This window comes from Enhydra lutris, unplaced genomic scaffold (assembly GCF_002288905.1).
Source record: "Enhydra lutris kenyoni isolate GAN:26980312 unplaced genomic scaffold, ASM228890v2 scaffoldscaffold4, whole genome shotgun sequence".
Lineage (NCBI taxonomy): Eukaryota > Metazoa > Chordata > Mammalia > Carnivora > Mustelidae > Enhydra > Enhydra lutris.
The window spans coordinates 51,995,361-52,008,542 of NW_019154088.1; the positions used below are offsets into that span (position 1 = coordinate 51,995,361).

General features: G+C 45.0%; 1 protein-coding gene across 1 annotated transcript in view; it reads right to left on the reverse strand.

Moving 5' to 3' along the window:
• Positions 1–5,372: 5,372 nt before the first annotated feature.
• Positions 5,373–13,182, reverse strand: part of LOC111162436 (autophagy related 14) — a 35,699-nt gene continuing 27,889 nt past the window's right edge. Inside the window, exon 10 of the mRNA XM_022526857.1 lies at positions 5,373–8,332. Within this exon, the coding sequence (XP_022382565.1) occupies positions 8,026–8,332 (307 nt within the window). The 3' untranslated portion in view covers positions 5,373–8,025. The remainder of the gene's footprint in view (positions 8,333–13,182) is intronic.

Below are 13,182 nucleotides of genomic sequence, written 5' to 3' on the forward strand. Positions count from 1 at the left end.
CTGGGGCAGTTTCACTTTGTCCCCTATTCAGCGGATGACACCAGATATCCAAGGCAGGGAGGAATTGGAAATGGGAAAGGGGCAAAGGTAAGCAATTTGTTTTCAGGCCTCATCAAAAATGACTCTGGCATTAAAATGGCCATGTGAAAGGATCCTTCCAAACTGACCACGTACCCCGCCTGAGCATATTGTTAGCTCTGTGTTCGGGGGCACCTATTTTGGAAGCTCCCTGCCCTGTCCCACCCACCTCACTTAGCTGCCGCCTGACATCGGCTGCCACTGTCCCATCTTGCGGGTCGATCTTGCTCCCTGACTACTCTAGGTTCAGAGAGAGTAGCTCTGTCCTGCCATCCTCTCAGTGCCTCCCACATGGTACGTGCTGCTGGTGACCATCTCCCTGTGAGGGGTGCTGGCAAGTTCTGATGGCCCTGAGTGATGCTGTAATTTTCCATCTGAAGTATGAGAATGCTGAAGTGGAGAGGATTATAGCTGGTCCCATGGGGGCGTTCTTGGTTAGAGACGTTCGCACAGCAGCCTCGAGTCTGCTGGGTAACTGTCCTGCATTTGGTATGATCTGGGCTCTGTTGACAGTGGCTTTCCTGACCACAGGCTGCTTTGGGCCTTGTGGCTGCAGAAGGCTGTGGGCTGATGGTTATGCATGATCTAGGAGCTCTGTTTCTGGGCTCTGTTCAACTATCCCTTCTAACTTGGACTTGTAAAGGCGTCTCTGCCTACCTGGCCGGACTAGACTTGGAGACTTTTGATTACATGGGTGTTCCCAGGCATCTTCCACAGCCTTCACTGCCTTCATTCTTAGCAGACTGGCAATTTGTCCTCTCCTTTGTCCCACAGAAAGAGCCTACCTTAAAACCAGAATGAAGCCAGTCTGCGCCAAACTTCTTGCTGTATACGGCGAACTGCACTAGTAAGAGCTCTCCCTGTCAGGTTCCACTGAAATGCTTTGTCTACTGTGCACATTGCCTGGCATTTGGAGAAGCTGATCTTTTCTATCCTTGTTTTTCCTCTGGGTTCCAACAAGCTAGTGTTGCAATCTTTGTGAGTTGGTAAAAGTACCTCTGTGGGAAATGTGCAATCCCTTCTATTGATGTTCATGCTGTTTGAGTTCGTGGCCATAGCTGGTGTTTGCACAACCTCATGGGAAGAGCAAACATCCTTGTGGTCATGCTCCCTTGGGTGACTTCCAGTGTATTTATGCCTAAGCAAAACCAGTCAGGCAGCACCCCTATACTGGGTGGCTCATTTGACTTTGGTGTTATCTTAGAGGAGCAGAGCCACTAGTGTTGGTAGCTGGGGAGTCAGGAACAGAGAGGTGACAGTCTCTTAAAATGCAACGAGCCTGGTGAGAGGTGATGCTCCTCTAAAAACCAAAATGAGCCCCCTCAAAGGTCCTCCCGTTCACGCTTTAGTGAGCAGAGAAAAGGCCTCAGGACAAGTTGGTTTGGGGACGATCTGTCTCAGATTCTCTTTGGAACAATGAAACACAGCAGGAATTAAGTTCTAAAGTTGGCATTTAAGGGGGAAATGGCATATGGCTGAAATACTCTTGGAAATCCTTTGCGTCCATCACCCAGTAGAGAATGGTCTAGGCCCAGCATGGTGGTGGGAAATGTGTAGGGCATGAGAGAGGAGGTGTTCTTGCAGAGGCTGAGCTCAGCAGAAACTGACTCGAGGAATGGCACAACCCATCTCCCAGTTAATCAGGGCAGTATCACCTGTGCTACTTAAATGACTTCCTTTCTGCCCACCACCCCCGAACAGTTGATCTATGAACTGGCATCTTCAGGTGTCTATTAAGTAGTATGAAGCGTATGATGCAGTTCTTCAGAAAGTTGCCACTTGTGGAGAGCAAGTTTGTATTTGGGTCAGTCCTCGTCTGCTAGGAGGTGAGATGTTCCATTTGCTCAACAGTTTGCAGTCCAGTGGGAGGAGGGGTGGAGCCAGGCCTGGCCCACAGCCTTCCCCATCCTGGGACTCAGCTGTTGGCTTTCAGTCTGGTCTTCCTCAGCAAGCCTCTGGAGGCAGCTGAGCAGGGTTCTCCTGCGGGACACGGAGCCTGCCGCGGACAGCTCTTGCATTTCAGCCCCGGCTCACTACTCCTTAAGTAGAGGTGGTGATGACGCTGCTCCAGGACGCAGCTAGGACCTCTCCCATTCCCTCTTTCCCGGGGCCAGTAGTCTTGGCTTAAGGCCCCTCAATTTGTTCTGGTCTGTGCTCTGCAGAGGTTCTCAAGAGGAAACGGGGAGGGGAGAGAGGCACACCCAAAATGAGCGAATTGAAGGAGGACTTACTGTAAGGGTGTAGGTATAGGGGCAAGCCTTCTCCAGTATATTTGTGGCTCAGGGCAAGAATACCAGTGTGACCTTTCTGCAGACCCCCTCTTCTCTGGCTCCCCATCTTTTTTCACATTGATTACATGTTGAAATATTTTGGGGCATTTTGAATAAAATATAAAAATTTTTACCTACCTTTTTAATGAGACTAATAAGATTTAGTCACATGCAAATTCCGTTATTTCCACTGGACAGTGCTGATTCTGATTCAGGGGTGTCCAAAATCCTGTATTTTTTAAATACACATACACACACAGACTCATTTATAATCCCATCTTTTAAAAAATGTTTATTGGAGTGTAGCTGACAATGTTTTATTAGTTTCAGGTGTGCAACATAGTGACTCAGCAATTGTATACATTACTCAGGGCTTACCACAGGTAAGTATACTTACCATCTGTCACATACAGTGCTGTTGCAGTATTCCTCCCTGTGCTGTACTTTCCATTTCTGTGACTACATTTTAAGTAAGCTCTATGCCCAGTGTGGGGCTTGAACTCACGACCCTGAGTGAGTTGTATGCTCTACGGACTCAGTCAGCCAGGTGCCTCTGTGACTTACTGACTGGTAAGTTTGTATCTCCTCATCACCTTAATCTGTCTCATCCATACCCTCTACCTCTCTGTCAACCACCATTTCTCTGTGTGTTCTTTTTTTCCAGATTCCACATATAAGTGAAATCATGGTATTTCTGTCTGATTTCATTCATGTAATACCTTCTAGGTCCATCTATGTTGTCATAAAAGGCAAGATCTTGTTCTTTTTTATGGCTGAGGAATACTCCATTGTGTATATAGACCGTATCTTCTCTATTCATCTGTCAGTGGACATCTGAATTGCTTCCATATGTTGGCTATAGTAAATAACACTGCCATAAACACAGGGTACCTCTCTCTTCTTGAAACTAGTGTTTTCATTTTCTTTGGGTAAATACCCAGTAGTGGAATTACTTGATCGTATGGTAATTCTATTTTTACTTTTTGAGGAACCTCCATACTGTTTTCCACAGTGGTGCTACCAATTTACATTCCCACCAAACAGTGCCTGAGGGTTTCCTTTTCTCCACATCCTTGCCAGCACTTATTTCTTGTCTTTTTTATGTTGGCCATTACAATTGGTGTTGAGGTGATATCTCATTGTGGTTTTGATTTGCATTTCCCTGAGATGAGTCATGTTGAGGGTTTTTTCCTGTTTCTGTTGGTCATCTGTCTTAAGATTTTAAGTTAAGCTCTACACCCAGTGTGGGAAGCTCACAACCCAGAGATCGAGTTACATGCTCCACTGCCTGAGCCAGCCAAGCACCCCCTTCCCTGTCTTCTTTAGAAAAAAAATATCTATTCAGGTTGGGACTTGGATTGGTTTTTTTTTTTTTTTTTTTTTTGGTGTTGAGTTGTATAAAGTATATTTTGGATACTAACCCCTTATTGGATTTATCATTTGTAAATGTCTTCTCCAATTCAATAGGTTACTGTTATGTTAATGGTTTCCTTTGTTATGCAAAAGCTTTTTATTTTGGCATAGTCCCCAAATCCCATACTGTGTATGTGTTCTTTGAGGAGTTTTATGGTTTCAAGTCTTGCATTTAGGTCTTAACTCCATTTTGAGTTTTCCTGTGTATGGTATAAGAAAGTGGTCCACTTTCAGTAGCTGTCCAGTTTTCCCATTTAGAAACTGTCTTTTCCACATTGTATATTCTTGCCTCCTTGATAACACAGATTAATTGACCGTATACAGGTGGGTCTATTTCTGGGCTCTTTATTCTGTTCCACTGATCTGTTTTTGTGCCAGTACCATCATGTTTTGAGTACTAGAGCACTGTAGTCTATCTTCAAGTCTGGGGTTTATGATACCTTCAGCTTTCTTTTTCTTTCTCAAGACTGCTTTGGCTATTTGGGGTCTTTTGTGGTCCATACAAATTTTAGGATTATTTGCTCTTTTTTTTCCCCCAGGGTATTTTCTCCCCAGAGCCTCGGAGTGTGCTGTTGGTAGCTTTCTCTCATTGAGCATTTCACAGCTGAAGTTTAGAGGACTTCCCCAAAGCCCGCTCCATTTCACTGATGTAAGTTTTACTGACCACTAAGGACAAAGCTATCGTTCATGCTTCCCATCTGGTTCACCCTGCTTCCTGCATCAGTCATGACGTAACTCTGGGGTATGCACTAGACAGGAGGGTGTTTTTAAGTGTTACCTAAGGAGGCAGAAGGGCAGTAGCCCTGAAGCTCATGCCCTATTTGGGAACCCTTCTGTTTGCTAGCCTGGGTTTCTCCTGCTACTGGACTGCAGGCAACAGTTCTGCCGTAATCGCTCCTGGTATCCCTGTCTACCTGCAGGTGACCCCACTCTATAATCTAACCTGAAAGGGGTAGAGGGCAGATTGGAGGGGGTGATTCTCCAAACTACTTGGTTCTCCTCTCAATTTAACAGATCCCCTCTAACCTTCGATACTTCACTTTCTCTCTTGTCCTGAAAAGTCTGGGCAGATTCCAAAGGCAACCTCCTCACGGAGCTGTCTTTAGGGCACCGAGTCACTGTAGGGCACATGCACCATATGATGACTACACAAGAAAAATGCATCTTTAGAGAAAGTGTGTAACTGGTAAGCAATTAGTTCTTCCCAGCTTACCAGAGATAGACCATTATTGTTAATCCACCATAAACTGTAATTTTTGGGATTACCTTACCTAGAAAAAAAATTCTTAAAAAATTACCCTACAATTTGTATAAATTATTCCAGAGTTAAATCTCATTTTTTTTAAGATTTTATTCATTTATTTGACAGACAGAGATCACAAGTAGGCAGAGAGGCAGGCAGAGAGAAAGGAAGGGAAGCAGACTCCCCGCTGAGCAGAGAGCCCGATGTGGGGCTCGATCCCAGGACCCTGGGATCATGACCTGAGCCGAAGGCAGAGGCTTTAACCCACTGAGCCACCCAGGTGCCCCTTAAATCTCATTTTTGCTACCCTCAGTGTATCAACAGAAATGAGTAATCAGAGCTTGAAAAAGACACACATACTAGTAAAGTACTGTTAAAAGATTTATTGCAATAATACAATAAAAGTTTAGAAAACATTTTATGACTCAAACTGGTTTGGAAGTCGCAGAGTAATGGGAAATTCCTGCAATATTACACCACAAGGAGATTCTCAGACACTGTGGTTCTTTTAAAAACAGCATGGCCCTGAATGTTCTTTCCCAAATTATTGATACATGAATCCTTAAGTGAATCCTGTCCATATACCCGATGTTGACATACAGTTTTTCCCTTTAATTTACAGATGTGCAAAACTTCTCCTAGTTATATTCCATCCCAAAAAAGAAGTCTTTAACAGACCATTTTAAGCAGCCTATTTGGTGCCTGTAGGTTTTTATTAGTATTACCTTGTTTCAACAAATCATTTTATATGGAAAACATGACCCAAGTTCTATGGCTTTTGTTTAAAAAAAAAAAATACCAGCTTCAGTTTTTTGAAAAGCTGTTTACATATGGTTCTGGCACCTACATGAAAGATTTTAATGAGCAGCAAAGAGAGTAGGAAAAAACAGTGGTTGAAATGTGTATTTAAGAATATTTACAGAGTGGATCCAGTGCAAAATAATGAAAACCAAAATATCTCAGCAGTGTAAGCCAGTATGTTGGTGTTCCAAACCACTAAAGGGTTTGATCATTTAACCCTAAATAAAGTGCCTCTAGTTGATATAAAAAAACAACGAAATATACTCTATCAATCCCTACTTCCTGTATCCTTTAAGTTTTGTTGACTTACTCTTTAGACAGGAGTTGTGATCTCTGGATTCTATTCTTTACTGTAATCTCACACTCATGGTTTCTCACGGCCTACGGGAGAGAAACCATGATAACTGTGCATCTCTTATAAGTCAATCTCTATCCCCAAGCCCCAAATCCGTCTTCTATCTTCTCTCAGCTTGAAACTAAACTCTTCTTGAGGGTTTGAAGTGCCTAGACAACCCTAACCTCATGGGATTTTAAGTTCATTTGGTATTTGTTCAAGTCTACGTACCCATTCCCTATGAACTTCCGACCTGGGTGGTACAACGCTAGCTCAGCCATCACGAAACTGAGAACTGACACCAGCTACTAAGAACCCACATGGAGCAAAGCCTGTTACCTCGCTGAGTGGAAAATTCACAGAGTCAGGGAACCTGGAACTCCTGGATAGGAATAAACACCCTTCTTCTGCAACTCTACCAAACATTAAATATACCAATAGCAAAAGCTATATAGCACCTCGGATTCGGAGGCAAAGTATCAACTATAATTACAAGAAAAGAAGCTAGGGTAGGGTAGGTCTCTGAATGATTTATCTGAGGTACGGTCATGCTAATCACACTAACAAGATATGGTAATAATGCCTGTTAGAAATTTTTCATAGGATTTCTTTTTGTAGTTGTTACATAGGAGTTTTTGCAATTATTAAAAATAAAAAACTACTTACATATTTGTACATAATGCCTCTCTACAGTTCTCTTGTGAGATTGTCACTAAGAGAATGACACGACACCTTAGCTGAAAATGATCTCTTGGTGAGGGAAAATTCTGTCAGAGTAGTATTAGCTGTGATTTGCTCTGCATTTCTGAGTGAAGGGAGTGTCCCTAGAGCAACAAAGACCTCTAAGAAAGCAAGCAGGATGGTTTTCCCTGGGAAAACCTGCCACCTACTGAATCCCTTAGAAAAAAACTGGGACACCAGAAGAATGACCAGAGCCATTTGGTTAAGTGACTTTAACCTGTGCCCAGGCAGGCATTTAGCTTACATAAGGGAACTACTTTAATGACTTTTCACTCAAAAAATAAGTTCAATTTCAAATGCACATAGTATAGATGGTAGAATAAAAACCTAGGTGAGAATGATTTAATTCCTTTCAGAATATAAGAATATAGTTTTTAAATCTCCAGGCCATACTTGCAGCTGGGATTTCTTCTGTTCATGGATGTGGGTCCAAAAATAAAGACTTTCATTTCTTTGGTGTGTGGGAGAAAGAAAAACAGGAATGTCTGACAAGCTACGACAGCAGCAGCATGAGTGAAATAACTTTAAACTACCCCCTCCCCAAAAGCCCCTCCCAAACAAAACCAACATCCTTGACCTAAAAAACAAACATGACCAGATTCTAAAGAAATCAAGTATTTCAAATTGCCTGCTGGTTCTCCGTACAAAAAATGATGGCATAAGCACAAACTCATATGAAACAGTTTTTATCTTTCAAGTTCTAATCATCAAGAATCACTGGCTTGTGATTCAACTTCTAAAACATAAAGTGTTCAGGAACAGTCTCCGCATCACAAGGACCAATGTGTCAGCCTCCCTCTGCGGGCCCAGTGGCCCATGACCAAAGGGAGCCCAGGTGAATTTTCTGCTTCAGCAGACCAGCGCGCACACGCTCGTCTTCCACCAACACGGGTCTGGGCAGAGGGACCCCTGACCTGGCTGTTCTAGCATAAGCGTGTGGGTCACCCCCATCGGCCATCTGATACATAGAAATGCTTGTCCTCCCTCCTTTAAAAAAAAAAAAAAAAAAAAACAAAAAAACAAAAACCAACAGTTTAACCTCTTTTTGTTCCAGGCACTGTCTTAACGGAACACACAAAGTTTACTCGAGCGTGGCGGAAGAACAACTTTCTTGACACAAACCTGGCGCGCTTCGGCCGTGCGCACTAGCGGTGTCCAGTGTAAGCCTTAAACCAGGAGGTCACCGAGGCGGCGGCGGACGAGATCATCCCGCCCGCACTGCTGCTCGCAATGGGCGGGGACACCTGGCTGCTCTGGCTCTGCGAGCCCTCCACGGGCTGGGAAGGGATATCACAGAAGCGGGGGCTCGGCAGGTTCTCCCAGTCCGTGCCCAGGTCGGTTTCCTCATCACTGACGCGCTCGTCGCCGCTCTCGTCCGATTCCCCCGCAGCGCCGGGGTCCACGAACTCCATGGACTCCTCCAGGTCAGCTCGCACTTCAAAGGGTCCCGACCTGCACGCGCACACAACCAGCATTGTGACAACAGTGACACAGGCCTGCCGGGACTGAGGAGGTCCAGAGCCGCCACTCTACCTGCTTCCCGAGCCTGCGCTGTACCCCCTGGTGGTCCGTAACGCGGTTATTCACCCAGGTAACTGCCACAGGAGGAATGCGCTCCACCACGCGCCCACACTGTTCCTCGGTCCCCCCGCTCGGCTGGTGGAGCTCCGGGACGCACCGAGACCAGCCGTCCTGGTCCCAGGGACGACTTCCTCTCTGAACAACTGCAGGATCCATGCATCTCGATGGGACAGTCCCACCAACAACGGTCACTTGCTGTATACGCTGCTGTATCACTTGGTGGCACAAGTAATAAATGGTATAGAAAAAAAAAGTACAGCTGTTCTCTGCCTTATGGAAACTCCTAATTTCTACGTTCTTAGGACTCAAAGGAGCTGAGTGGCCCAGCTGTACGCGTGTTAGCAGCGCTTCCTTGACTGCTGCCAGCAGCAGGCTCTGCACACATTTTCAGACACGATCACAGTTTTCTAGGGGCCCGTTTATAACAGATTGAGCTATAACTATTAAGAATATAGTCATCTGGAATAATGCATATTTCTGCACTGTACTTTAGGAGAAAACTATTCCCCAAAGGTCCCTGATGACATCATCGTCTCCAAATCTAATAACCCTTCTCAGGCCTCACCCTCTGGGACAGCTGCTGATGACCGCTGTGGGACGGCGTCAGCAAACCCCACCCAGGCCTGCTGCTGCTCTTCCCCCGCCCCCTTCCAAGTGCCTGTCCGCTCCTGCCTCAGGAGAGCCCGGCTGCCCTCGCTCCGGGGGGGCGGTCCTCCCACGGCCCCCTGCTCTTCTCCCAGGATTTTCCTGGAGCCAAGGCCCTCCAGCAGCCCCTTTCTCTCCACCGTTGCCCCCACGATAAGGACACATGCCTCCGATAATGACTTTGGGGAAAATGATAGGGGTTAGCAAACATAAAATGAGAGATATCCTAGAATGGGTAGAGCCTGCCATTTTAGTCTGTCTAAAATTCTTTATGGCCTTAACAATGACCAAAGCCTAGCACTGGCCTCCAGTGTACCTCACCAGGCCTGCACCTTCCAACTCACTTTCTCCTGCGGGGGAATCGGACGAGAGCATAGCCTTTGTTCCTCCAAGACAACCTTGCTTCCTGGCTGTACCAGCAATAGTAACAGCGAACATGTCTGTCCCAGGCACTGTTTTTAGGGCTTTACCTTAAATTGGAAGATGTACCATGGGGTTTCCCCTTGGTCTCCCTCGAGCAATTTACATATAAAAAAGCCCCTCTGACCAGGGATTCCCAAGTTCACAAGGCCTCCATCTAGCCCCAAAGTCCTTACTTTGCAAGGGGTGAAGGCATTAAGAACCAAGAGCCTCTCCCCTTGACCCCCTGCAGCTTTTCTAAACAAACCAACTGGCATCTTACCTGAGTATTCCTTTCCTGTTTCCTTAAAAAGCTCTGCTTACAATTCATCTCTTTTCTCTCTTTCCCTCCCCCCACCCCTTGGTAAACAGGTCTACTCCAAAAGATTTTCTTCCGACGCCTCTCTTTCCTCCTAGCTTCATGGCCTGCCAGAGCCCTCCACGTGAGGGCTAACCTCTCCGGCTCATCTCAGGTTATCTGAGCCAGGCGACCCTTCTTAAAACAAGCCAGCTGGGCCGCCACCCTCACGCTCCTGCCTGGTATCACCCAGTAAGTCCCCCTCCGCACGTGCCCCAGCTCAGGTCCTCTCTGCAGCAGCACCTCCTCGCAGCAGCGTCTGTTTGCAGCCAGCAGCAGCCGCCTCATCCCTTCCTCCCGCGTCACCTACGCACAAATGTTCACAGCGTAGCACCTCAGCTGGGTTCCCTCCTTCCCTAAACACAGCGCCCGCTCATTCCGTCCTTTGAGCTTTGTTGTCCAAGGGCCTCAGCACCTAGCGCCACATGAAGCCTGCCTCCCTGCTAGCTCGGAGGCATAGCCTGTTTTCTGTTTCTCTTTGATGTTGCCTTACCTACATGGCACAGGACTGCCACTGTCCCCAGACCCCCTCTCAAAAGTGTTCCCAGGAGACAGACAGGAGTGATATTGGGTGGGGGGTGATACTCCCTCCAGGCAGAGCTCCGTGGGAAGCCACTTGGGACTCCAGTTCTCCGCTGGAATCCCACAGGGCAGAGTCTGGTGACATGAAGCAGGCACTCAGCGAAGTATTTCAACTGAAAAACCACTGGATGATTCCCAAAGTGGCCAGATGGAGCAATTTTTGTTGCCCAACATACGCTTAGCCAGACACATTACACAAAATTAGCAAAACAATTAAATCTTTTATACTTAATGTCACCAGGGAATAAAAATTACTAATTTTCTCAAGATGCTGCAGGGCATTATTCTTATCGATTAAGGTAACAAGATGACCTCTTTGGTTTTAAAACTCTCTTTTGCAAAATATTTCAAAAATATTACTGGACAGATACACAACAACAAGAATTAGCTCTTTGTAAACTACACAGTCTGGATGATAATGATATTAATGTAGGCAACATCACAGTAAAGACTGAATCCGATAAGAAAAATCAACAAGTATTAAACCCAGGGGGAAATTCTGATGAGCACGATAACTGCATGGTCTCAAAGTGTCTCCACACAGACTGCTGCTTAGTTGCAAGGAAGGAAAAAAATCTAGGAATTAGACAGTGGAGAAGGTGGAAAGCATCGTGACTGGGAGATCAAATTAACATCACCAACGAGGGACAGATGGTCACCTGGCCCAGGCAGTGTTCTACCTCGAATGCTTGGATTCCTGAAATCTCACTACGAAGAAATACCAAATTCAGAAAGAAATTTCTAGTAATACGAAGGGAAGAGTGTTAATGTCGTAAAAGACAAAGTAGGCCGTGGAAACATTCCAGATTTAAAAGAGGTTCAAGAAACATAGCATCTAAATCCAGCACCAGACTCTAGGTTGGATCATATACTGGAGGGGAAAGTGCTGTACAGGACATTAATCTGGTCCTCAGACAAAACGTGCAGATGGGCAGTGGATTAAACTACTGTATCAGTGTGAAATTTGCTGATGTTGGTTAAAAGGAAAATACCCCTATTTTTAGGAAATACATATACAAGTATTTAGGGGTCAAGAACCATGATACATGTATGTAACTTACCCACACAGGGTTCAGGAAAAAAAATGTGTGTATGTGTGTCTTTATGGAGATTATACAAATGATAAGGCAAAACAGTAACAAGGTGAGTCTGGGTAAAGATATATATGTCTTTGTACTACTATTATTTTTTGCAATTTTGACTATTTTTGCAAGTCTGAATTTATTTCAAAGAAGATTTATGTTGGATTCTGGATGGGATCCTCACTTCAGCTGGTCTCCATGGAAATAGGAAGTCCCACCCAGGTTCCAATAACAGTCTCTCTACAGCCTTGACTCTGACTGAGGCAGGTCCAGAAGGGGACTTCTGAAGCTCTAGCTCCTGGACTCCCGGCTCACGGACCACCAACGCAGATGTAATGAGCCAGGCTGAGAATGTGCGCTTCACATATATCACACAGACCCCTACCCTAACTGGAGAGCTGACTCAAGGGCAAGCCGAGAGAAAACGTCAGACCCTCCAAAGAAATCCACCCCTAGCAGGAGAGAGCCTTTTTTTTTTTTTTTTAAGGACAACCACCAATACTGGATATCGTCCATCCTTTCCATTTTTGCCTAACTGATGGGTGAAAACTGGAAAGCTGTTTTGAATTGCACTTCTTTATTCTTCACTGAGGCTGAAGACTTTTTTCATCTGAATGTGGATTACTTGCATTTCTTTTGTGTGAACTGCCTGGATTAATCCTTTGGCTATTTTTCTATTAGGTCTGCCTTTCTTTTACAGATTTGAAATTTTAAGTGGTCTAGATTTTTAATCCATTGTCTGATAAACAGGCTGCAAAATATACTGTTGCTTATCTTTTAACCTTCTGGTATCGGGTATTTTACCAGAGGCATTTAGAGTTTTTACACAGTAAACTATGTAACTCCTTTCCTTCATGGTTTGGGGGTTTTGTGGCTTGCATGGGAATTCCCTCCCCACCCTGTGATTATAAAACACTGTCTTTTCTCCTAGCTATTTTATAGGTTTTTTTTTTTTTTTAAAATAAAATAAGGTCTTTTCTATCATCTGGAATTTATTTTTACATACGGAATGTAGTATGAGTCCAGCTTTGTCCCTGTATGAATACTCACCGGCCCGCTGCTATCGATCTATTATTATCTGGTTCAACAGGCCGGCCCTTGTCGTGCTATCCTCCCTGGAGGGACAGGGCCCATCTCTGGACTCTCTTCTTTGTGTCTAATTGCTCCACCTACTTGCATGCTAACAGCACCTGGTTTAATCACCTTTACGCTATGTTTTAAAAGGGGCCAAGCCCATCCTTTACTATTCTTTTCCAAAATTTCCTTGCAGCCTGTGCTTCTAGCTCAACTTCAGAATTAGCTTGTCAAAGTTCCATGAAATACCTGTTGAAATTCTGATCAGGTTTCCTTCTGGAGAGAAGGAGCATTTTTATACTACTCAGCCTTTCTCTCCAAGAAAATCCTGAGGGTGTTCCTTGCCTCGGGCTTTCTCTCATCCGGGCCCACACCTCACGCGCTGTCTAGCAGAAATTCAAGAAATAGATGTTGAACCGTTTTTTTCAAGTTTCCTATTTTCTTTCTATGGTTTGCACATGTTTTGTAAAGATTATTCCTATGTAATGTATAGTTTGTGTTGCTACAGTAAAGGGGAGCCTCTCCTCATTCTGTCATCTGACTAGCCGTCAGCACATAAGCAAGCGAGCTCTCCCGGATGG